General features: G+C 40.1%; 1 protein-coding gene across 1 annotated transcript in view; it reads right to left on the reverse strand.

The window, feature by feature from the left end:
- LOC145496730 (sushi, von Willebrand factor type A, EGF and pentraxin domain-containing protein 1-like) overlaps positions 1–26,860 on the reverse strand; it is a 47,594-nt gene that overhangs the window by 12,857 nt on the left and 7,877 nt on the right. The window contains exons 6-25 of the mRNA XM_081476466.1: positions 24,980–25,192; positions 23,043–23,333; positions 22,483–22,731; positions 20,390–20,602; positions 18,230–18,474; positions 14,780–15,116; positions 13,996–14,157; positions 13,266–13,427; positions 12,786–12,947; positions 12,372–12,541; positions 11,150–11,666; positions 8,746–9,372; positions 7,929–8,165; positions 6,471–6,796; positions 6,050–6,188; positions 3,417–3,551; positions 2,909–3,079; positions 2,404–2,517; positions 1,014–1,136; positions 418–540 (exon numbers count right to left, since the gene is read on the reverse strand). Of these exons, the coding sequence (XP_081332592.1) occupies positions 418–540; positions 1,014–1,136; positions 2,404–2,517; positions 2,909–3,079; positions 3,417–3,551; positions 6,050–6,188; positions 6,471–6,796; positions 7,929–8,165; positions 8,746–9,372; positions 11,150–11,666; positions 12,372–12,541; positions 12,786–12,947; positions 13,266–13,427; positions 13,996–14,157; positions 14,780–15,116; positions 18,230–18,474; positions 20,390–20,602; positions 22,483–22,731; positions 23,043–23,333; positions 24,980–25,192 (4,716 nt within the window). The remainder of the gene's footprint in view (positions 1–417; positions 541–1,013; positions 1,137–2,403; positions 2,518–2,908; positions 3,080–3,416; positions 3,552–6,049; positions 6,189–6,470; positions 6,797–7,928; positions 8,166–8,745; positions 9,373–11,149; positions 11,667–12,371; positions 12,542–12,785; positions 12,948–13,265; positions 13,428–13,995; positions 14,158–14,779; positions 15,117–18,229; positions 18,475–20,389; positions 20,603–22,482; positions 22,732–23,042; positions 23,334–24,979; positions 25,193–26,860) is intronic.

Here is a 26,860-nt window from a genome sequence, read left to right on the forward strand (position 1 = left end):
TAAGAAAGTTGAATAATAATAAAGATTAACCAACTAACATGCAAGAAAAAGCTGATGATAAATAGGCCCTCAAAGAAGCATCTTTGGAAAAGCTGTTGCCATCTAAGCCAAAACAGATTACAGTAAAGGGTTGACACTTTTCTCAATTTAACCGTCACAGGTTTTTTTTTGTTGTTGTTTTTTTGTCTTTTCTTTCAGTTCTGTTTTGTCAGCTAATAAGATGACCATGTATATATTGAGTAACACATTTCCATTGCGTGTTTTAAATATTCGTTTACCAAAAAACGTCACATGCTTTAAACTAACGTTTACGCATTACTTATAACAATTTAAGTGTCCTAACACGCTGGTGGTCGCTATATTAAAAGGTAGGGGACCGCTTTACCCTTTACCGAACTAAGTGAAATGGACATTAACCTTGACAGTTCTTTTTGTCTCCTGCAAGAAAGTATCCTGGTCTACAAACGCAGTAGAATGACTGGTACGTGTTGACGCATGTGTGTTCGCATCCACCATTTGATGTTGCACATTCATCGATATCTAGAAATGAAAAATTGACCCATTTGACTATTAATGTGTGTCACCTAACATTGCAGTTGATAACATGATTATTTCGACTCACTGAGTTTCCCAGTTTTCATTCGGATCACTGTGTATGAAAAGAACCGATTAATCCACTCCGTGCAAAGATTCGTCAGTTCCTTTGATACACCGTGATCCGATTGATCTGAGATCTATGATCTTGATCAGGATCATCCCAACGGAGCTCACCCTTTGATTTCTATCAGACAACTGACAATGCCTTAGAACTATCGTGAAGTAATAGAGTAAAATGAGGCAAATAATAATTAGCGAACTGTCATTTCCGAAACCACTTCTCCTGATAGTTAGAAATTTCTTCTTTTTTTCAGTAAGTAATTCTAACAACACAATTGGTCTGTTCGAATAGACCAGCAACAGTATTTGAAAATGCTAAATCCGACTGCATTGATGGCGACGAGTCTTGGCTTCACCTCTGCAACTTCTTTTCCCAGAATCCAACTCGAGACCACTCGGACAGGAACAAGAGAATGAACCAGCAGAGTTGTGGCACGAGTGGGAACAGCCACCGTTAGAAATTGAACACTCGTTGATATCTGAAAGAAATCAAATCATAAATTTGGAAAATTAAATTCTCAAGCATCAGTTGTAGCCTCAAACTCTAACAATGCCTTTTCTTTAAACACTGACACAACGCAAATTACGGGTGGTTTTCTATTTGCAAAACAATTCTGGATATCTCAGTTGAGAATAGTCCTGTGACTGCGGAACGAAGGGCCGAAGGGATTAGAACTGGTGCACACTCTACGAAAAAGTAAATGGAACACAAATTTCTATGCCGATGAATGAAAGTTTCTCCCGGTTTCTTCCGAAAATTTCCTAGTGGACAAAACCAAAAACTAGTATTCCATTTGCAACCCAACGGGTCACTCTATTTCCAGGATTTTTTTCTAAAAGGAAAACAACCACAATCTCGTCTGAGACCCTCGCACCTTCCTCTTTATTTCTCTAATCTCTGGTGAACAAGATTGTGATGATTTTAAGACAAAAGACGACAAAAATGTTATGTTTTGAAGAAATATATTTACAGCGGCGTCAGTAATTTTCAGTCAGTATACTCAACTTAAAGCTGAATTTGAGTTTGTTAACCTTATATAATAGAATAACATATACACTCCTGGAAATGTACAGCATTAAAAGCTGAAGAGAAAGTAGCTTTCTTTCTATGTAGACAAGGTTGTGTTGAAAGTTAGATGCTTGTCGGGCCGTGCATATAAAACAAATGTCAAAGAAATTAACCATCGCGTCGTTGAAGATCCCATTTGGGAGGACACGGACTAGTTCATGATTTGCAAAAGTTGGAGAATCTAAGCTCGGGACTACCGAGCTTAAATTCATACCAGGTAGTAGTAAGAAGGAATCGATTTTAACCAAGGACTCCCGGATTACAAGTCTGGCGCTAGCTCCCTTACCACGCAATCTCCTTCCCATGTAACAGCAGTAATTGAATCGTATTCCTCAATTTATGAATACACTATTCACAGCTGTAATGATGACATACAATCCTGGTCAAAAGTCTCGCCTTAGGACACTATGCACGTTTGTCAATATATGGTCTTTCTCTCCTTCCAACTTCCCCCACCCACCCCAGCACAATGATAATGCTCATTCATCCAAAGTAGATCCACTCTTCCAACATTGCTTTGGGGGAAAGGGGACTCGGAAAATTGAATAATGACTTGCCGCTTTCAGTAAAATAACGCGTCACCAGTTGGCATTTTGTTAAGTGTTTCAAGGACGTTTGGCCAGGAAGGTAGAATGATGCGTAAACACATATGTCTATGTCGTGATTTAATAGCTTACCAACACATGTGTTTTTCCCCTGAAGTTCATAGCCTTTGTGACAGTGGCAAATGTATCCTCCATTAGTGTTCTTACACCATTGATTGCAAGGATTATTGGCGCATTCATCTATATCTAAATAAAGAAGAAATCGAACATGCAGAATGATAAATTTTAGTTTTCTCTTTGATGCTTTTTGGTGCAAATGTTGAAGCCAACTCAGTGTTGGTCTATTCAACTTTTGCTTTTGTGTATGTGTGTGTGTGTGTTTGGACGTAAAGTTTTCAACTATGCTTGATACTCTATTAATTATCTTCGAGCGTAAAATGAGTAAAAGATCGTGTTTTCATGGCAAACTGCGGGAAAATATGAACTCAGCGAGTGGCAATAGACCATTTCCAAGATACATTGTGCCTCTGTTCCAAAACGAGTCTTCGAACATATTTTCATATGAATGGTTTCACACGAAGATTCGTTTTGACACAGGCAAAAGGCAACTCGGAAGTGGACAATTGAAGTTAGGTACCTGGACACTTCGGATGGGTTCCAGTCCACCCTCCTCCCTGGCATGTTCTAGATGTGGATCCCTGGAGAGAATATCCTACATTGCATGTGAATGTGATCGTACTTCCTGCGTTGTAATTGGACGAAGACTTTGTGCCATAAATTGGTGCCCCAAGCGCCTTACAGTTGGTCGCTATAAAAGGTGAAACAAAAATAGAACGTCCTTCAGTGAGAAACACTATTACAAACCCGTTAATCCGGTCACCAACGGACCGCAAAAATCTGGCCCCACTAACGTGGAGGCCGTGTTAAAGAGGTGCTTTAAATAACAAAATGGCTGACTACTCGTACCAGAATAAAGTGGCCGTAATAACGAGGTAGCCATATTAACGTGTTGACCGTATTAACGGAGTAACCGTTAGGCGGGTTCCACTGTATCATTATTTCCTTCCTTATTTTTCTTTAGCACGTTCATTGGACAAATAAAAGTCTGATGGCTGGTCCTGGGAAGATATGACACATGACTTTACCTGTCTGACAATTCTTTCCTGTAAAGCCGCTTTTACATAAGCACAGGTAGTCGTTATATCTGTTGATACAAGTTCCTCCGTTCTGACAAGGTGATGTGCTGCACTCATTGGTGTTATCTTGAGGTTTGACGATTGCTACGAAGAGAGAATACACTAAGCACTTGTTTTATTGTAACGCGACATCATTTACACTGATTTACGCACAAGTACCTTGATTTTGGCTCAAAACTTAGCTGGTAAATATAGATGCTTAAAGCAGGGCTCGAAATTAACTTTTTCGTTCAGGAGCCAGCTGGCGACTGACGGAAAAATTTTGGTCGCCAGATCGTAAATTTTGGTCGCAAACTTATTTTATATACAACTTACACAAGAACACGATTTTATACGCTACTTTGCACGCAAGAAAAGTCACAATTGAGAAGCGAAAACAATTAGAAACAGCACGAGTAACACTTAGTTATAAAGCTACCGTTGTTCTCAGGTGATATGTATCTGGTCCGAAGGTGATGGTTGTCTCCATAGTCATTTTAAATGAATCGAAGCATAAAACGTTTTAGGTCCGTGTTTTTCATTGTGAGACAAACACGGGTTCTTTCGTATTTTCCCTTTGCTACTTCTTCGAAATGCCTTTCTTTATCTTCGACTTGCTTTCCTCGAGGCCTTTTCGCTGCCGACAGTTTGGTGAAATCCACTTTCCCTACATCAAGGATTCAAAGTTTGGATTAACCTTTTGGCTGAATCTTAATACCCCGCACGTAAAAACTCACGTAATTCCTTCAACTGATTGGTATATCTGCCGCCATTTTCGCGGCAAATGAAAAGCACACGGTGTTGAAGTGTGCCTGCGATCCCAGTTTCGGAAGAAGCCGCTGAAACAATATGGCGCACCGTGAACCAAGTATCGACGTGTCGAAATACATTCAATATTTTTCGACTATCTTGTAATATTCAGACATTATTTTACTGGGGACGGAAAGGTGAGTTGTATACTAGCTACCACATCCGATTGACTTCCTAATATAAAGATTTAAAAACAAAAGCTGTGTCGTGGTTTTCTTTAGTTATCGGACGAAACGCGATCGAGTCGCCAGCTGGTGACCAGTTCTGAAAATTTAGTCGCCAGTGCTCAATTTTTGGTCGTATTGGCGACCAGTGAGTGGCAATTTCGAGCCCTGTTGAAGTATAAATCAGATTATGGGTATTTCTAGCGTCACACGATGTTTTTCAATTTGGTCCCCCTTAGTGCCTGGGTAGCATTACTTCAAGTCATAAAGCGGCTTTCACTTGATTGTCGCGAATGAAATACAAAGTAATCACTTTCGTCAATCCCAAAATTCGCTAACAATCCAGCGAAGCAATCAAAACTTGAAGCAAAAGCATGTACCTGATACGAAGCGCGGGAAAACGCCCCTGGGGGTCTTCCAAATAAAAAGGACCGTGGTACTCATCGGCAATTTTGGAAAAAAAACCTAAAATGTTCCAATACCCCGCTTTGTGGACGTGGATTGAATTTTTTTTACTCCTAAGAGGTACTAATTCTACTGCACAACACGTTAACTGACACTTTCATAATTTTTCACAGCAATAAATACCTGATAAATGAGAAAAAAAAGAATAACAATCAGTTGATTTTCAAATATCCCCTGACATATATTTTTTCGGCTCAAAACCCTAAAAGGCACTGCGAAGGCCCCCACAATAAAAACTTTGAGGCTGAACACCCTAAGACGTACAAAAACCGTTTTTTCACCCTTAAAAGGTACGACGAGCACCCCCGTCCTTTTTATATGAAAGTCCCTCCCCCCCCCCCCCCAGGGAATGACAAACTACTTTCGACATCAATTGCGCGGAGTCGCGAACTACTTGTGACAATCAAGTGAAAACTACTCTAATCGCAATAGGTCATTTCTGAATTGCCTTTAGCTTCTTTCCCAAAGCGATTCTTAGTGCTCATCCTTTCATATGAAAATAAGATTTCATTCACATGCAAATTAAACTCATTTTTAAATGAATGGTTGTGCACCATGCCTCGCTTTGATAGAGAGGCTTAAGGCAACTGGGAAATGGGCTATTCGAACCGCTTGTATTAGGGAGATGAATCGTTTTGAGCAACTACCCAAATCTTATAGTTCGTTCGCGTTTTAGCAAGTGCATGACAGGGACAGATTAAGTTGCCGTCTCATATCACATTTTTTTGCAGCCTTTGCCAATTCGAAGAGATTTACAATATCTCAATCGAAAATTGTAATGGGTCGAGGGAAGGTTAAGGGAGTAAGACCTGTAACGGAATTCTTACGAAATAAGAAGTACTTGCGCAATATCTGTTAAACCATACTCTGAAGCTCATTAATAATTCATTAAGTTTAAACAAAAGAAATCATGACCGTGACGGTGTTTGGAATTAGCATAGATTTTAATTTTACGTTTTTAATTATTCATTTTCTATCTAGCTTTAGTTTCGATTAAGAGGATATATCAAACACTCAAGACCGTGTTTGACCGCATTTCCAAACATCTCGAAGTTCGTCAAAAATACTCCGCTACGTGTCGTATTTTGGAAATTTTGCGCGTCGCATTTGGAAATGTGGTCAAACACGGTCTTTCGTGTTTGATATATTACATGAAGTACTTACGCAGTGGGCAGCCATAAGCCTCAACTCTCATCGCGATATGTGCCTGCCATGACTGTGGTCTAAACCTGAGGTACAAAGCTTGAAACATTCTGACTTCATTACGAACCTCTGTGTCCTGGTCATTGTTGCCAGTAAGGGTCTGTAGGATTAAAACACTTAAAAGTTACGTTGTGCAAACGTTCTGCTGTGCTCAACGCCTTGTGACAGTAGAAATAATTTGCTTTTGTCTTTCTGGAGGTAGTGATTTCATAAAATATAAAAACTTCCTTCGCACGAGTTTAAATTTAAAAGGTTAAATTAACTCACAAAGATCTGTGCCGATAAGATATTAAAAGAAAAATTAACTGTGATTCTATTTTTTTTTTTTTTTTCATTATAGTGATAAACTCTGCGTAAAACGCGCGGTAAAGGTACATCTTACGTTTGGATAGTAAGTCCAAGTTGATCCGTCGGTGCTGTGTTCGAGTTTGTAGCTCTTCACCCATTGAGCAGCGTCCGCTCTGCCTTGAGTGGCCACTCCAGTTATCTGAAAAATCTGGCCAAACTTGATTTGGAGATACTGATTTTGGTCATTATGTAGGGCAGCCCAACCTCCGATCTGAGTGGTTTGTCCCGCAGAGTTAACCTGAGCTTGAAAATTCAGACGACCTCCCAACGGCGCGTGTTTAGAATCATATGAGGTGGATGCTGTCATATCAGCGTCAGGAATACGGCTGTTTGTCGATACCCCAAGGCTTTTAAGGCAGTCTGTAAGGAAATATTCGTTAACAATTCAAATTTGCGAACTTCCATTTTAAGAGAGATGTCTAAGATTTAACCATTTCTCCGCGGTACGACTAAACTTCCGGCTAACGTTGTCGAGTGAATAATGATTTAAGGTGACTCAAAACAGTTTTCACCACTTTCCAATACTTAGATTTTGATGGGTCATTATAACCACTCTTCATCAGTTAATGCTCCTTTCACGGTGTCAGGAAACTGCCCAATCAAGGGTGCACATGTTGTTGTCATTTTCGTGACACAATCGGTTACCATAGCAGCAGAATGACCTGCTAAAACACCTTTAATTTCAGTCTTAAGAATTATCGAGTTTCCATTAGGAGGATAAGATGCAACTATCGGCAAAGTTTAAAAAAATCTGTACATGGGTTCAGAGCTACCTTGAATTTTCGAAACTGTCATTCTCACCAACTCCCAAACACCTACAGAAACTCCAGAAACACTTCTTTTGGTTTGCGATTTCATCATCAGGGCTAAAACAGAGTTAACTTTTTACCGTTAACGTTGTAGAGTCAATCGCCAAATGGGAAAAATTCTCGGGGGAGGGGGTACTCCCTTATATGGGCTATATAGGGATGCGAGGCCCCAAAGGGTATGGTTTTTTAGTCGTTTTCGTCAGAAATAGGATATCGATTTCGGCCATTTTGGTCTCAAATATGTTATGGTTTTTGCACTCTAGTCTTGAATTGGGCACGTTTTTAGAAGAAACTACTTTTTCATCATTATCGATGAGACCATCAATAAAAGCCTTACACAATGCCTTTAACACCGATCTGAACTAGGCAACTGATTATAAGGCAGGTCAGGTGTTTAATAGGGTATCGAAATTTTTGTAAGGTCATAAATAGGGTAGAGAAAATCACAGTTTGATCTTAAACAGGGTAAGGGTTTTGGGAGGCGGGTTGCACACTCTCACACAATTTTTCTGGGAGTGCCACCCTCCCCCCCCCCCTCCCCCCTCCGGAGATGGGGCAGAATAAAAGTGGGAAATTGCAGATAAAGAATGCCTCAACAGGCCTCAGTGTTAAAAAATATAGTGTTAAGTTTGCCCTACTAGCCCTGAAAGCTAAGAATGAAGAATTATGGCCGTTTTACTAACTCAATTGGAAGAATCTGAAGTTTGATGAGCTTGCCAACACACTGTTAACGGTTGATTTGTGGCTCAGGTAACATTTCTTGGAGGAGTCATCAAAGTCAAACGACCTGCAGATAAAGGAAGCTTCCGACAAGCAAGCCGACGCGCAGGCTTCTGGGGACGTGTTATCCACCGTTTTGTCATCGTTTCCAGATATGTAGGACTTGTAAGTTAAAGAGAATTTTCTCTGCGCGGCGGCAACTGAAACAGATTGAAAAGTGAAGGAAATTAAAGGAGTTCTTAATTGAGGACTCCGTTACATGTTCTTACCAGGTATTTTATGGACGTTCTAACCTTGTTTTGAATTTTTGAGTGCGATCACAGTGCCTGTGCCTTCCCAAGTGTAATGAAAACCACTGAATTGTGCAATGGAATCCCATCAATCCGGTAACCAGCGGGCCACTGAAATCTAACTGTATCAACGGGGTGGCCGTATTAAAAAAGTTCTTTAAATAAGAAAGTGACTGACTGAGCTTTTGTTCGGGCCAGAATAAAGTGGCCGTAATAACGAGGTGGCTGTATCAAGGGGGTGGTCGTAAGGCGGGGTACGGTTCCAATATCAGGACCACTGTCAAAATTGTAATTATCAAGGGTACGTAGATAACTTTCAATATAGTAGCACCCCACCCAAGGCGAATAACAATACTACTAGTCAATAATTTCTCTTTCTGAAATCTCAATTCAAAAACTCCGTTAAAACATTGCCTTCAAGCCAGGATTAAGTACACATGGGAAGGTAAACAATATTACATATGAATACACTAAGTAAAAATACACTCACAGTCACAGGCGTACGATTTATCAGTCAAGTGGTACTCTCCATCCAGCTGCTCTCTGAAGTCGCCCCAAGCTGCAACATTTCCCTTGACATGATCACAGCTGTATGCAAGGTTGTAAATGTCGTTTTCTGACAGGGTGTAATCAAAGATGTTCATTTGACTAACATCGCCGATAAAGCTTTCTTCAGTATTAAACCCACCACCTATTTCGTCTTGCTCTTCGCCAAGGATCAATACACCACCTCCAGAGATAACTTCGCCCTGTTGGAAAGGCTCAGCAGAGCTTCTAATTTTCACGCCATCTTTATACGAGTGCCATGTCCCTCCCGCGCTCTCCCACGTGACTGCCACGTGATGCCACTGACCGTCGTTTACGTTCAGGCCCGTGTAGACTGTAATGTTGTTTACAAAAAGGTTGAATGCAGCAGAGTCCTGCAAGGTCACTGCGTTGTCCTGCACTTTATTGACTTCTTGAGTGGCGTAGGAGATCACCGTACCTGGGTTACTATCACTGGTACGCATCCAAAAAGCAATGGTCAACGCGCTAAGGTTTGGAACTTCCTTTTTGCTCTCGGAATATGACTTGATTTCTCTGACTTGAAGAGACAGATCGTAGTCAGACGAAAGTACTATAAAAAGAAAAACGCATTTGAATTAGTTACTCGTGTGTCTCTGTGAGAATGCAGATGTTTAATTGCTTCTTTGATAACTCTGGAGCACTTGGTTTGTTCGCAACCGTTCGAATGGTTTGTGAAAATGCGTTGTTTACGTGCAGGACTGAAACCGTGTTGATTACTCAAGCCAACCGACTAGACATGTGGTCCACGTCTCCGGCGCCTGTAAATTGTTCCTCGCTATCAAGGACCTTGCTCTCACCACTCGATCGGGTCACGTGACAGAGAATTACTGAACAAAGTAGAGCACGTTAAGGTAAAAACTCTCTTGATAAGCTTCTCGTTTTTGTGGACAAAATGTCGAGAAAGGAGACAACGTTGAGGTAAAATATCATTTGCATACGAAAAATAGGAAATACTGAAAGAGAAGGATGTGATGGCGAAGCATCTTATCCAAGAGTAGTAGTAATGACATCATTACTTTAATGTAAGTAAATACTCTACAGAGTGGTTTTTAATTGACTGTCGAAAGTAATCAGGCAGTTATTTGGATTTGGTTTAGGTTTTACTACAGTTTGAGATTGACTGAGGAGTCCAATTGGTAAGTAATTGGTTTGATTTTGGTTTTATTACACTTAATTGAAAACCGCTCTAAACGGGCCCTATTTAACATTTAGATTTTGAGTTCGAGATTTCTATGAGGTGATAGTTGATGAGGGCAATGCCAAATCAAGAATCACCTCATAGAAATCGAGAGCTAGTAATCTAATTGTTCTAATAGAATTCGTATTAAATCTCCTTCAAGTACCAATTTCCAGTCATTTCTCAATGCGGTATTAAACTTCACGCTTTAGCGCGGATTGAATCGTTTTTTGCAACTCACAGTCGTGCACATGCGCTCATCGGTTCACTGAAAAATTTTTTGGTTTTCAAAGTGGCATAACGGTCAGTTTTAATTCCTTGTTCTTGTTTGTTGTTTATTTGATCATCCCCTTATAATTCTTAATCTTCCTAGAAACAATAAAGAAACTAGAAAACGTTGCTATTATGTGGACGACCTCTAATTAACAATTAGATTATAGTTGATAATTATTATTAGATTATTATTATAGTTGATGAGGCCGCAGGCCGAATCAACTATCGCCTCATAGAAATCGAGAGCTAATAATCTAATTGTTTTAGTAGAATTCTAACTGAAATAAACGCAAATAACGGTTTCTAATTGTCTTTCTACGCATTATTGAACTTTACGCTCTAATAAAATCGCACGCATTGAATTGTCCTTAGTAAATTTGCTGTTTACGCGCGCGCACCCGTTTTTTCAATAATTTCAAGTTTTTGAAGTCAAGAAACCACTAATGTCCTTCTTTTGGTCTTCTCAGAAATTTAATTATCCATTTACATCTAAACTTTCTTCCAAAACTTCGGAAAAACGATAAAAACGCATTTTGTGGACGGTCGACAGCCACTGCACTCTAATGGCTGATACTATACGAGAAGCTCAGCCAATCAGATTGCAGCATTTGCATTAGTATACTAGTAGAATTCTACTAATGGCTGATAGTGTACGAGGAGCTCAGCCTATCAGATTGCAGCATTCGCATTAGTATCCTAGTAGAATTCTATCAATTCTTATATTCTGATTAAGAGATGCCAAAATTTTGAGAAATGTGATTTCACATATCAAGAATATTTGTCTGATTGACCATTCTCCCTTCAAGCATGCGTAAATTGTTATTGGTTCCTGAGTAAAAAGAACTCTCTTATCACGGGTTAATGATCGATATCATACCTTTAGAGCAGCGACATCCGTAATATGAAGGTGCACACTTGCAGTTGTAACCAGTTGGTGTATTTACACATGTGCCACCGTTATTACATGGCTGTCCCACGCAGTGATCAATAGCATGCTCGCAGTTGACGCCAGTGTAACCAACGGGGCATTGGCATTTGTACGATCGTAAATCGTCCACACAGGTACCCCCATTCTTACATGGATCCCCAGTGCAGTCATTGTTATCGATCTGGCAATTCGCACCACTGTATCCTTGATGACACTTGCAAGAGTAGGAATCCAAACCACTGATGCATACACCGTTATTTTGGCAAGGGTTTACGGTACATTCGTCTATTTTCAGATCGCAGAACTTTCCACTGTACCCCTGGGGGCACTGACAGTCGAATGTTCCTGCTTTATCAATGCATTTTCCCCCATTGACACAAGGTGTGCGTTGTGTGCAAAGACTGAAAGGAAGTTCGCACTGATTGCCCGTGTATACAGCAGTACACAAGCATTTGAACGCATTCACCTGCAAAAGGTAATCCAGAGGTAACCTTTACGTACCTTTAATCGTACTTGCCTAGTCGTACAACAAAAATACTTTGATACCACAAAGAAAAAGAAAGTGAAGCTTAATGGTTCTTATTACACGACTTAATTACTTTAGAGCGCCAATGACTAACACAGCCGATCAGATTGCTCCATGGCCGGGCCAGCATAACTTGAAGTGTTCAGGATGATTCCAAATGATCCGGCCGGACCTCTCTTGAAAATTTCTGGTAGCCTTATCGCTTACGTTTCTCACAAAACTTAGGTAATTATTTTTTTTATTAACCAAGCTTGCTCTGGACTACAATAGTTGAATATGGGCCTTTTGTCCTTTTTGCACGGACCTCGCTGCGCTCGATCCAGTCTGTCAAGACCTCGGAACTATATTCTCCCAACACGGCCCTTGTGCTTGGTAATTAAGATATATTTACTATGTAGAGCACTTTTCGGAACTTAGACAACTGGTTGGCTGATAAAAGGGACTAGATGGGGGTACCGGAATCATAGATAGAGGTAGAACATTTTGGCGAATATTTCTCAGATGTCAGTGTAGTCTTCAGATCTCCATTCTCAGTTGTCAGCTTAGAGAGAATTGGATAAAAAAGAAAACAATTTTGCTCCAAATCACAAGCTGGTGTTTGTGTTGAATGAGGCTACAGGTTGCTTGTAGTTTGTATCTAAATACCTTGTTGACACAAGTGGATGCCTCGTAACACGGCGAAGAGAGACACTCGTTGATTTCTATCTCGCAATTCTGTCCTTGGAATCCAGGTTTGCAGTCACATCGGTAAGATTCTTTCGTGTTCACACATGTTCCACCATTCATGCACGGGCTCGAAACACATGTGTCCACCTCTGTAATTGAAGGTTGCACCCATTACAGTTACTATACAAATAAGGGGCCTCAAATGTGGTAAAGGAACATTTCATTTTCTGTAGCATTTGGCTATCACCTCAACTTTGCGTCAAATTTTGGGGGAGGATATTGTTGATATCATCAGATGATGAACTTCATTTCCTACGGTTGACTGACTGGTACCTTTGAAAGCAGGATCTGACACTGGCAGTGTTTAATATCGCAAGTACTCTAATGTCTCACCTGTACAGAATGCCAGGGAACTTGCCCCAGTGCCGTGGGTAGATTCTTGTCCCGGACAAGGCAGGGAGGATGTTTGCCCAAGAAAATTCTGATACGTTCCAACAGGAGAAGGCAAGCACGGTTCCACTCCATTTTTTGAGTATGTTCCCGGAGCACATTGCACTGAAACATGGTTATATACGTGTATAATGTTTGTTTAATAGTATTGTACCATCTCAACCAGAGTAAAACAGTTAAAATTGAAACCATTTGGATGCATTTTACTGACAACCCATATCTAACGTTAGGGTAGTAGATAACACGGATGGCAATCTGTCCAAAATTTTTGTTTTATTCTTCGTAGGAATTAGACGAAGATTTGAACAAATAATCAGCCAGTAAGTTCAACTTTAGATAGATGGATAAATAAATAAATAAACTTGCCATTAAAAAAAAGCGGTTAACCTGTCTGTCACAATTAACAGCAAAAACAGCACTCACTTCCACAATCCTGGATTCCTTTAGCTGCACTAATGACAGTTACAGTGCCTGCTGGGCAATTACTGCAGGCTTTGTTTCGTTTTTTTGCAGAGTAGGTACCACTAGGGCAGATGAAGCACTTAGCTATACCAGTCGGAGAATACAGTCCTGGGCCACATTCATCTGAAAAAGTCAAGTGGATGAATTTTACCATGTTTTAACAACGAGAATAAAAAGAGAGTTGAAATAACGCTCAGAGGACTGTTTTTGAGAAACTTCGAGGTATTTGGAAATGCGATGAAACACAATCTCGAGTGTTTGACACATCTTTTCAATTGGAACACAAACTAAGGAGAAGACGGAGAAATAAAATTGTTAGGTCTATACCAAATAGTTTCAGATCCAAACACTATCCCTGACTTTTTGTTTCTGATATGATTCTGACTCTCAAGTAACACGCCTGTGGAAATCTTCAATAGCACTATAACACCTAATTCGGTGGCGACTTCAATATGAGCTTTTTTCACTAGAAATGAAGATAAGTAGTCACAACGTTCATCGATGAAAGAGGGTGGTAAACGTTTAATTTTTGATGTCTAGCTTGCGACTCTAAGCTCGATTACCAGCCGCTGCTCGGGAAAGTAGACCAGACTCGAGAAAGCGGCTGAAATAAAGCCTAGTCAAATGAACATAAGACAGAATACAAAGAATCACTCAAACAAATGCCAAAAATCAAAACCAAAGCAATTACCTGTGCAGGCTGTAAAGTTCTCTTTCCTTGTTCCTAAAGTCCATGTTCCTTCCGGACATCTTTCACACACCAGAGCACCTTCTCTGGGGCTGTACGAGCCTTCTGGACATAGAAGACAGTCATCCGCGGGTCTGTCATAATACGTTCCCACAGGACAGCGCGCTATAAAGGAAAACGATCATTTAAAAGTTACCTCGTTGTGCCAGTTATCATGGTGATACGACCTGAAGCATTTCTGCTTTTGGTTTCTTTTTTCCAATTGGAAATCAGTGAACGCTGTCATTATATAATCAGTTGAAGGTAGGTTCTGACAGTGTTAGATATTCTAATTCCTTACCGTATACGTTTTTGTAACCTAAACACCCTTTTACGAGACCTAAATTGACTTCTTTGCGAGAACCTGCAAGAGTCGTTTTAAGCATTACTTTATTTATTTTTTCACAACTAATACACGGAAAAAGGTTGGTGATGGATACCGGCATACCGGCCAAGTGGCCCATCATGCCGGTACTTATCCTGGTTTCTGTAGTATGAAGCCACTAGGAGTATCCCCCCTGGGTGGGATGCTAGTCCATCGCAGGGTTAACCCCCGGCATTTAATTCGCCGATATTCCTAATACACCTGAGTGTAAAGAGGCTCTGCGAGAGAGAGAAGTGTTCTGCCCAAACACACAGCACAATGACCCCGGCCAGAGCTCGAACCCGGACCGCTCGATCCGGAGTCGAGCGCACTAACCATAGGGCCACCGCGTCTCCATGGTGATGGACATATTGGCGTACTTACTGCATTTTGTGACTGCCCCTGTATCCTTGTTGCACTTGCATGGTGGTTCAAAACAGTTGATGTCGGCTTCAGAACACTTCTTAACCACGGCACCCTCCTCTGAACAATAAGCGTCAACCGGTCCGAGGTTGAAGTTGTCGACGTCTTTGTTTTTTAATTCTAGTCCTGATGATGCCTGAAATTCTCCCCAGTTGATTGTTTTCAGGCCGTCATAAACCTGTGTCCTCGACGTTTCCAGTCTTGCTTTCTCTGCATTGAACGCGGCCTGACCTGCGTTGTCATTGGTTCCTTGCGTGAGGCCAATGCCTTTCTCGATGTAGTCATAGTTGAATGTGACCTTCAAACCACAAATGATTAATTTCACTGTCGACATTAACACGTAAAGGCGAGGTAGACTAAGTTACAAAACAGGACGTCACTGGAGTGAATGGATAATGACCTTAATTTACACAATTTATGCAAGATCAATAAATAAATTAAATAATATATAGATTTAGCCAAGCCTAAAAGCGGAGCTCCTGGACCGGGTCTTTCAAAGCCCGATTAAGCTAGCCCAGGATAAGCGAGAAGTTTGATTTGAGTTTTGTAACATTCCAGAGAGGTTTTCTGTTTAGATTGATGGGCTTTCTGTTTTGAACTTCAATAATCTCATACACAAAATAAAAGCAGTGAAAATCGTTTTTATACCTTCCGAACAAGCAAACCTGACATGAGCCCGCGATCCAATCGAAAAGAAGTACTTGGTCGGCGGTCAACTTCACAAAACTTGAGAACTCGATGAGCTCTCAACCTGAGCCCGTGATATGGTCACGTAATACTGGTCAGCGAATACCTTGTTTTGACAGGTCTAAATTGTCAATGGATGTCCAATATCAAATATGTAAGCTATAAACCAAGACTGCATGCCTCGGTCGGCCTATTAGCTGGAATATGGCCGCCATATGTTATGTTGCGCGACGTCGTCGTCGTTGGGCGCACGCGCCCGTGATCCACGCTGCTAGCCATGTTGACCATGAAAAAAGAGTTGCATGGGTTTCTATTTCTATGCATGCATGTGGTTCTGTTCCTATAGTTATGGGGCTCCGCTTGGAGGATCTTCGGCCTGCCGGAGCTCAGCTCCGCTATTATAGCTTTTGGGGTCAAGTGTAAAGCAACAAAAAACCGCAGTGAAAAGGAGAATGCAAACATAGAAATGCTTATTAACTATTAACTCATTTATGATGAAGTAATGAAAAAAATCAATGTGCTAAATGACGTAGACACTTGAAACACAGTCTAGAAACACATTTGTACACGTTGGCGAGACACAATTTAGTAAAACTATTGCCCTTACGGTAATAGTTGTGGTCATATCGAGGCTATTAATTTTAGATAACTGCAAAGCCTAATGACCATCGCTGCAGCTATGTACAAAGTGATAATATGTCCAAATATCACCTGAAAATAAATCAGCCTTGAGCTGGATTCGAACCCATGACGTTTGCGATACCGGTGCAGTGCTTTACCAATTGAGCTATCAAGCCAACTGGGAGCTAGACCCGTACATGTCATGTATATGTTGAAGAACGCAAGTGAATTTGAATAAGGATCTTACATTTGAAATGGGCAGTAAGATATATAGACTTGAAATGATCATCGCAGTTACGTACAAAACTTTTGAAGCACTAGCCGTGAAAATAACGCCCGAAAAAATTCCATAACCATGCATTTAACTATTTCGGTAATGTGACCTCTCCTCTGTTCACTCTAACTACATGTATAGTTTAAACTTAACTTATACCCAAACAAGGCTAGTGGGATTAAACTGCACTTCAAGTCACAATCCTGGTCACAAGTGTTGGGACAGTTCACGGCAGATGACTTCCCAGGCAGCCTCTCTTAAGACCAAGACCGCGTAAGTCCGCCTGCCCCCCTCCCCCCCCCCCCCCTCCGTCAATGTTGATAAAAATCTTGAAAAAAAACCTTGACAATAGCTTCAGAAGAGCCGCGGTTTTTTTGGCTAGAACAATATTCTCCAGGTAAAGTGACGATAAGATAGATATTCACGTCTTATTCCAATAATAATGATTTTTCAACAATCACGTTCGGTTCCAACACAACTGTCTAACCACTTTCTATTGTCCCTTTTTCATTTTTAACCATATCCGATCTAGTCTTCAGAATAGCTTCATTTTCTTTCAACATTGCTAGGAGGGAGGGGGTCTATTCATCTTTTTCTAAAACGTCAAGGACGTAGTTGAAATCGGGGTTTTAGCTCGCAAAAGGGGAGATGTCCCAACAACTTATGGCCAGGATTGTAGGTTAGCTGCTCTCTCGAGAAGAGAGCGCGGGCTCATTTCCCTGACAGCTGCTGGTAATCGAACTTCAGTCCCAATACCTCTGATTCCGTCTGCCAATAAACATTAAGCAAACTTAAGCAAACCACGACGGCAATGGCAACAAGAACGTCTCCAAACAAAAGATTTGATGAGCAGAACAATGGCAGTTCACGTGTGTTATCAAAGAATTGTTTCACGCTTAACGTGCGTATATCGAGTTATGGATGCACGCGGGAAGTTTGGAGAACACGAGAGAAGAGTAAGATATGCTCGAGGTGCAGCTGAAAGCAACTCTAGCCTCTTGAGTGCTCTCCAAACTTCCCAAGTGTATCCATAACTCAATATACGCACGGCTAAAAGCATGAACCAATTCTTTTATAACATAGCGAAGACAACTTGGGCGCTGAAACATTTTTTTTCTGTGGTTGTCTACAAATTTCTCACAATGCACGGTGATGGAAAATAAAGGTTAAAAAACGTTACAATCAGTTAAGCGACGGTTGGGCGAGAACGCTTCGACAGGTCTCTAAAACTGTAAAAAAAATTCGCTTCTTCGCCTTAATGAAAATTCAGGCAAACAAAGTCAAAATACACACTGAAAATGTAGGCAAACAAAGTCAAAGTGCTCAAATTTTAGTAAACATCTTAGCTTGGTAAAAGTCAACGGCTCGAAGTAGAGTTTGGATTGTTCCGAATGATGTTCACATTGTCGAAACTTTAACAAATTTAAAAGGAAATTGCAGTTAAACTCGACAGAAACCTTGCAACCAAAATGAAACTGCACAGGTCATGTTCTATACGCAGCCTCGATAGGAATTAGATAGGACCAGCGCGCGCACTATGTTATTGTGGTGCATTTCTTAGCAGTCCACTGGAAAACAACAATATAAAAAGACAAAGTTCTGCGTATTTTGGAGGAAGCGGACGACGGCGTCTAATTTTTCGTATTTTCATTTGGAAATGATCGCTGGCATTACAAAAGTTTTACATACGTTTTGATACCGATAGGCGCACCGAACAGATCTAGACAATTGAGAAATTCGAAGGTAAACTATAACTTCATTTTTTGCTAGGCGTTGTCCTCGGGGTCATCGTCATCATTGCTTAAACTCCCTGTTCACCAGTTTCATACCTCTCTGACAGAGCGTCTCTTCCGTCTGCTCTCTGGCACCGAAGTAGCTCCACAGAATATCTCTATTGTGCTCATGTTGCACCCTGGCTTTAATAAACAGAAGAACGGCGGTACTTGGGGACTCCTGAGGATGTTATTAAGGAAACTCTCCTTTAGCCTAGTTTGCACATTGGGATCATTGCAGTCTCCGTCGTAAAAGAAAAGTGGAGCGTTTTTCAACTTCAACCAAGAAGGATTCTCAGTTTCTGTTGGGGTAGCAAAAAATAATTCAGTCAAACAATTAAACAAGTAAAACGAAATTATGGTTGATAGTTATACCTAGAATCTATCCATAGTCAAATTCTTGATTGTGATTGGTTCTCCGCGCGCTTATTTGCGGTTGCAACTTTTTGTGATTGGACGCCTGTAACTGCACAATGACGCCATTAGCAAATCAACTACGTGCGCTCAGTTGAAGGCTGGGGTCTACATGAAGGCCGTATTTTGGCTGGGTATTATGGTTTTAATGCAAATATCTCGTTCACGTTTCAAGCAGTCAAGAATCTCTCTGCTCATCCCACATATCTATGTTTTGGGCTGTTTCGTAGATTTTTTTTGGTGACTTTTAGGTATATTTGGAGATAAATAGTTTTTATCAAAGGCTCAGTAAAATTTATGGAAATAGGAAATTTTGAAGATTTGGTATTGTTTTAACATTAGAATTTGAAGTTAAAAATTGGTAGACGTTCCATAACCTTTTTCCCCTTTTAATCCCTCTTTAAACTTCCTAAAATTTCACTTAAAGTCTTGTTTACCCCCGCCTTAATGACTTCCTTCTTAACCTGCCCTAGAGTTTTTTTTTTAAAGAATTTTTCGCTCAAAAGTTTTCAAAACACTTGCAATTCACAAAGTCACAAACTCGTACAATTTAGGGAGTAATCGTATCTATAACAAAATTTTCGATGGCGATTGATTCTCCGCGCGCCTATCTGTCACGTAATCGGCGCGCAATCAAGTGGGTGTCCAATTACAGGTATGAAATAACAATTGTTTTGTAATTTGATACCCACTTGAGTCACGTGATTGTCACCAATTGCCCTTTAATGGCTTTCTTCTTAATGTTTCCTACAGTTTTTAAAACTTATGGAAAGCGCCTCGGACTTTTTCGCTCAAAGAAATTCTCCAAAGACTTTTTTAATTTCAAAATTTGTTACAGATACGATAAATTAATAATTGGACCACGCGTGGTACAATTGAGGGAGTAATCGTGATCATAATTTCAAATCGCTCTTGCGCTTCGCGCTCGTCCGATATTGAAATTATTATTTGTGCGATTACTCCCTGAATTGTAATCCACTCGGTCCAGTGACCCGTTTCTCGAAGGTCCGGAAAAGTTTTCGCACCCGGAAAGCCGTAGCAAAATCTCAAACCTTATGATTTATTTTTACAGAGCTGTTTTATTCACATATTCTTAATGTAAACAGAGGTTCCATTCCGTAAAAGACGTTTTAGACGTATACACCTCTCTGTCTACCGACTAACTAAGAATGGTTTTTCGGGCCCGAAAAGCTTCCGGGGCTTTCTAGAAACAGGCCCCAGGTTACTATTACTAGATATCGACGTGAAGTTCACAAATGTAATTGAGGGGCATAAAGTTCCTGCGCTAATTGACATGGCCTGTAATTTCCTGGGGTTTTTTTGCACTAGAAAGCTTACCAAACATGCTGCTTGCTGTCACTTTTTTTCCTTAATTTACCGACACTTGTCATGCTCATTTTCCATATACGGTCCAAATTGAGCTGCAGGTATAAATAAACAATAGCCTCCATTTGGCGCGGAAATATGCTAGGATATTTGTCCGCGGACATTATTTGTTCCGAGAAGCGAACAGTTTTCCGAGAGCGTATATGGAAAATGAGCACGACAACTGTCGGTAAATTCGGTCACGTGACGTGTTTAGACCAATCACACGCGAGCGAAAATATTTGATGGATTGTAATGGCTGGTAACCGCGATTCAGTGAGCCGTCTGAAAATCTAAAATGCATTATCTGAGGTATAGAACGCAAGAATGTATATAACCCTCGCAGTTTTGATTCTTTTAACTGGCAGTGAAGCTTTTTAGATCAGTTAAATTTCACATCTATATTTGAAATCACTACCAATCTTATTTCTTACTTACTAGAACAATCTGGCCACGGTAATGTCTTGCTGTAATTTTGACCCGGTAAGGCATAATAGTTCCATGTTCCAGATGAGCAGAAGTACAGATAAGGAGGATTGAAAACAAAGTCGTTGTCTTTTTGGCACTTAACGGAGCAAGATCGGTCGGTTCCATATATGTGGCAGACCAGAGCACCGTTCTTTGGAGGCGGGTACAGTGGACAAGACTTCTCTGTAAAACAAAAACAAGCATTGGCAAGTTTAAAATACTAAGGCTATGTTCGCACTTGGTGCCCGAGCATGGTGCTCAAGTACGATTCTCGCTGGATACTAATGTAAACACACCTTTTTTCCAAATACTCTCACTACGATTCGGGTACAGTGCCCGTGCTCGGATACAGGGTCTCGACCTTGTACTCGGGCACTAAATAGCACTTAGGTACTTAGAGTACCCAGTATCTGAACGGAACACTTTTTTGTGCCGGTGCGCAGGCACCAGTGTCATTAAGAGAACATGAAAACCATTCTCATGAGAAGGCGATGGAGATGGATCGGGCACGAGCTCAGATGAGAACCCGACAACATCACACCAAGTGTGAACACAGCCTAGTCTGCACACGAGCCAAGTGGTCTATCAGGCCGGAGCTTATCCCAGTTTCCTTAGCATGAAGCAACTAGGAGTATTTCTACTCTACTCCCCTGGGTGGGATGCTGGTCCATCGCAGGGTTACCCCCAACTTTAAATTAACCGGTACTCATTTATACACATGGATAGAGGAGGCACTGTGAGAGTAAAACGTTTTTCCCAAGAACACATCACAATGTCTCCGAAGACGAGCGCGCTAACCATGAGTCTACCGCGCCTTCACAGACACAGCCTAAGCGTAACAAGACTTGTGGGGAAATCATAAAAAACTGAAACTTGTAGTTAACTCATAGTCAAACTTGTAGTCATATCATGTTCAGTACTCGAGACGGGACTCCAAACATGACTTTGCCATCGAAATTAAAATAGCCAGGAAAAGTATCGATGTTACTAGCCTGCTACCAAAGGCGGATACAGGGGAGGGGTTGAGAGACCAGTGCCATCCTCACCTTGAGTAGCATTTTTTGTTATTTGTTTGACTCATCATAAAAATAATAGAATAACATTGTTTTATACCTGGTTGTTTCACTTCCACCACTTGACTGGTTGTCAAGTTTGGAAAAGATAATCTACATTTCACGACAGCATCATTAGTTTTGTTTTTCTGGTTGATAAAAGGGAAACTCCAGCTTTTTTATCGAAGATGTCTTCACAAACGTTTTTCAAGTATCAGGAATGCTAGAACGAGTGTTTTAAGGGGGCATGGCTCGGACCCCCCGAGAAGGTCGCGCCTACGGTGCAAGCCATCTACCTAAGTACGGCCTTAAGTCATGGCGATACTTTGGACCTAAATTATAGAACAGTCTCCCGGACTCAATCAGATCCTCGGCGAACTATAAAGCTTTTAAAAATGCACTAAGTGACGTGGACATCAGCTGCCATATGTAAACTTGTTTTAACTTTTTTTTTTTTTTTTTTCATTTTCTTATCTTACTTGTACATAGTTTTTATCTGTACAATTTATATAATTTTTTTTCAATTCTTATACATTCTGAGATATTTTATAGCAGTGATATATTCTTAAATAATTTGGTTTAATATATATAACCAACTGTATACATTTTTACTTTGTTATTTTATTTTCATGGCGCACGTGTAAACTAGCTGTTGCGTCCTGTAGACTCTACTTATCAAGTCGATGGGACGCACCGTTACCATAGCTAAGCGTGTTGTACAAGTAAAGTAAACTGTCAATGTCTATTTCTATGTTTAATTTGCACTGCAATGCAAATTAACGAGAACGCTTTCGTAATTTTCTCAGTCATACAATAAATAAATAATCCAATAAAAGCTCGAGCATTAAGGATTTACTCTCCAAGTATTATTTGAAAATTCTTCCCAATGGTACTCGCCCGAGGATTGGTACAATTTTAAGAGAATTTTCAAATTCACTCGTGTGTAAATCCTTGATTGCATTCGCGTTTATATGCAATTTCCTATAATAATTGCAACAGACAAATACTCACTCCTGATTGTAATTCTAAAATGACAGTTTTTGTTCTGGTTATTCGCTTCATCGCTGACGGTATATGTTACTTCCCTGGAGCTTGGCACCGGAAACAATGCTCCAGTCTGTGTGTTGGAGATGATGGATGGTGGCTGTCCGGAGTTGTCAGAACATTTCGGCCTAAGCCAGTTCACTCTTATATCAAGGCCAGTGGCATTGTCTATGGTTATGTCCGGTGGACAAAAACCACACGTTGGCGCTTCTGTGTCTGGAGGAATGAAAATGATGAACATTAAATGGAGGCTATCATCAACCTTCTTTTTGAAGTCTTGGAGTAAAAGTTAAATAATGTGCATCTATCAGTCTCGAGAGGTTATGGATACGTGGTCTGGGTGTTAGTTCTGGCTATGGTACAGCGTCGGGTGTGACTGGTCAAGCCGATCTGGGAGTGACAGTCTCTCTCAAACTGGTCTGTCTGCCTGGCTTCGGGTCTTCGTTCCCTGTCTCTTTGTTTAGTTCTGTAAAAAAAGCGACATGCTAAATCCCTGGGATAATAATTTACATGTAATCTCCACTTACCTGTTACTTCAACAGTAAAGGAACATGAAGCCGAATTTCCGGCGTTATCCGTCACAACGTACTTCACGTCATTTGAGCCGATTCCTATTAACTTGGGAAGTTTTGTATCCACTTCCTTTTTTTCTATCGTCAGTACGACTTTAAATAAATCCACCGTTATCCCAGGCTCGTTCTCAGTCAACGAGTTGTCCTTAAATGTGAAATTCCAGTTGGCACTTGAAACATTTTCCCCCTTGCTGTTGTTTAACTTTAACGTGCCGGTTGGGCACTCTAACACTGGCGGTTGATAATCTAACCGTGAGAAAAAAAAAAAACAATTGTATGATGAGACGAATTATTCTCGCGTTCTGATTGGTTCTTACTTATTATCTATTGGAGGACAGACGTAGAGATGACGTCACCAACACTTTCTTGTTTCTTTATTTAAAAAGTAGCTTCCATGTTGCCCGGCGTTTGTTTAGAAAAAGATCACAGATAACGTCAACGTGTGGTGGGAACATCAAACCTTTATTGCAATTGTAACTAGACCAATACCTCCTTTTGGAGAGAAAGGCGCAATGAAGGTGTACTATTACTGTTACTATCACATCACTATCATTATCACTATCACTATCATTATTGTTATTACTATGACTATTACCATCACTGTTACTATTAGTGACGCAGTTACTTAACGGCTCACGGGCCAATTGTTTGTTCTTACCATATTTTGACGTCGTCTGTGATCAATAACTGAACAGACGCACAGCAACATGGAATCTATTTGTTATCATAAAACCGCAAAAAGGGCCGGAACCAATATAATTAGATTTTTTTAAAGATAGCCGGCAAAGAAAAAGAGAGAGAGATTTTTCACTTAGTCTCGACTGTGATTAATCCCTCTTGTTAGCCCAGCAACTTGACGGAAACCGACTATGGACAATTGTAATGACTGCCAACGGTTGTGATTTGGACGCATTGAAACATGTTAATCGAGGAGACCTATTATTATTATTCGTTATTTTAAAACACAAACGACATCTTATAAAAGTAATATACCTTATTACACGAAACCTCGAATTTTGCGCCCTTTGCGAGAATCTCGAAAATCTGGTGTTGGAGTAAAACAAATTTGCCATAGTTATTTATGACAGAAATTTCATTCCAATGCTCCAACTTTTCAAAAAATAAAGTTTCTTATGATAGGCGAGTACCAAAACTGTAAAGTTAGCTGTCACGAGAATTTCGTGTCCTCTTCAATCGTACAGTAGATTTAAGGTTCATTTTTGTCCTTTTGATCCTGCTTTTCATGACGTGCAACGTGGTGCTTTAAAAACATGAAAAAAAATCGTTAAATGCTGATGTAAGAACAAGGAACGCTCGCGCAAAAGAATATTGTGCGTGCAAGCCATTCAGGCCCCGTACACATTAGGGAGGAGAAATTTGAAAACGCGGTTTTCACTCTGTAAGCAGCAATTTTTTTTCCGTCCACACTGCACTGGAAAAATTTAAAAACGTAACAATCACCGCTCATTTTGGCTGCGTGTTTTAGGAAAACTCGGGCAGGGAAATTCCATGCATGATCGTCGTGATTGCAACGTCTTCGAAAAGCTCTGTTTGCAAAATGTTTTTCGTCCACACTAAAACGCAAAGCCGGCGTTTTCAAATTCCTCTAGTTTGAAGAGAGTTTTCGAAAAGCTCAGTTTTCGTGACGGATTAGTGTGGACGGTAGGCCTAACAACGGAAATAAAGCTGCGTTTTCAAATTTCTCTGGGGTAGTGTCGACGAGGCCTGAAAAATCATACACCAGAACCCGAACGATCTAATCTGGAACTCAACGGCATAAGTTAGTACACGAGTTCTCTATTGATCTTCACAAGAACATTTAAACAGTTCTCATTGACTTAAAAAGAATAGAGGTTTGCTAAAGGGCTGAAGTTACTTCTCATGGACTGTACCTAGACAAACTGGAGTAGTGGATCTGTATTCCCATGTGCCATTTAACAGACATGTCCTTTGGTAACTTGATATATCGTGAGGAAGGTTATTGATGTGATATCCGGATGGGCAGTTAAGCCTGCAGTTTGTGCCATATGGTTGGGTGCTGTTGTCACACGTTTTCGGGAAGTACCAACCAACAGAAGCTTTGGGAAGCGCTGGGCATGTTATCTCTGGGACGGTAAACAACAAATCGTATTTTACAATCAGCAAGGTATGATATAACTACAATTTCACTGGCTATGTAATCATATTTAAAAAAATAAGCTTATTGAAATAAGCTTTCTTTATTATTTCTAGTACTTTTGCTGTCTTTTTTCAATTTTCTTATACAACTGCCTCACGGTTACAGCAAGGAGCCCAAAAGTGTATTAACATTCTTTCATCCGTGCAGACTATCCAATCAGAGGCCGAGGAGGGATTTTCTTGACTTCCGATTGGATAGCATGGACGCACGAAAGAATGTTAACAAATTAAAATTGTCAGACTTTTTGCTGTAAAAGAGCCCCAGTTCTCTGGCCTGGGGTATACTCCCTTATATGGGCTATGTCGGTAAATGTATATTATTATTACTATTATTATTATTATTATTATTATTATTTTATTATTATAAAGTTGTAATTTTTTATAAGCCACTAATAAACATTATTATTATTAAAAAAAAATTTTTAATTATTATTATTATTATTATTAATCTTTTGGATAGCATGAACACACGAAAGAATGTGAACAAATTAAAATTGTCACACTTTTTGCTGCAAAAGAGCCCCAGTTCTCTAGCCCGGGGTATATTCCCTTATATGGGCTATGTCGGTAAATGTATATTATTATTACTATTATTATTATTATTATTATTATTATTATTATTATTATTTTATTATTATAAAGTTGTAATTTTTTATAAGCCACTAATAAACATTATTATTATTATTATTAATTTTTTCGACAAATGATAAGGGTTGTAAAGAATGAGTGTAATTTGTAATTCGTTTATAAGTTAGTATTTCCCTGAAATATATATTGTCCTAAGAATTTTTACAGTTGTAATTTTTTATAAGCCACTAATAAACATTATTATTTATTATGAAAAAATATTATTATTATTATCATCATCATTAGTAGTAGTAGTAGTAGTAGTAGTATTAGCATTAGTTGTAGTAACCATAATTTTAATCATCATCATCATTATTATTATTATTATGCGAACCCAAGAGGGTATCGTGTTTTAGCCGTTTTGGTCGTTAATCTGGTATCGATTGTGGCTATTGTCTTAAATAGGGTATGGCTTTTGCACTCTGGACTTGAATTGGGTGTATTTTTTAGAATAAGCTACTTTTTCAATCATTATCGATAAGACCGTCAATGCCTTCACAATGCCGTTAACTTTGGTCTGAACGAGGGAACTAATTGTAAGACCGGTCTGAAACAGAGTATTGAATTAAGGGTCAGGTCTTAAATGAGGTATAAAATTCCTGATTAGGTAATAAATAAAGGTAAAAAAAAAGGTTAAGTCTGCATAAGAGCCAAGTGGCCCACCAGGCCGGAGCTTATCCGAATTTCTGTAGCATGAAGCGACTAGGAGTATTTCTACTCCCCCCTGGATGAGATGCTAATCTATCGTAGGGTTAGCCCCAGCATTAAGTTCGCCGGTACCCATTTATATTCCTGGGTGGAGAGAGGCACTGTGAGAGTAAAGCGTCTTGCCTAAGAACACAACATGATGTACCCGGCCAGGGGTCGAACCCGGACCGCTCGATCCTGAGACGAGTGCACTAACCGTGAGGCTATCACGTCTCCCAGAGTAGGTCATAAATAGGTTAGGGAAAAGTTTGGTCATAAAT

Source organism: Orbicella franksi, chromosome 9, assembly GCF_964199315.1.
Source record: "Orbicella franksi chromosome 9, jaOrbFran1.1, whole genome shotgun sequence".
Taxonomy (NCBI): domain Eukaryota; kingdom Metazoa; phylum Cnidaria; class Anthozoa; order Scleractinia; family Merulinidae; genus Orbicella; species Orbicella franksi.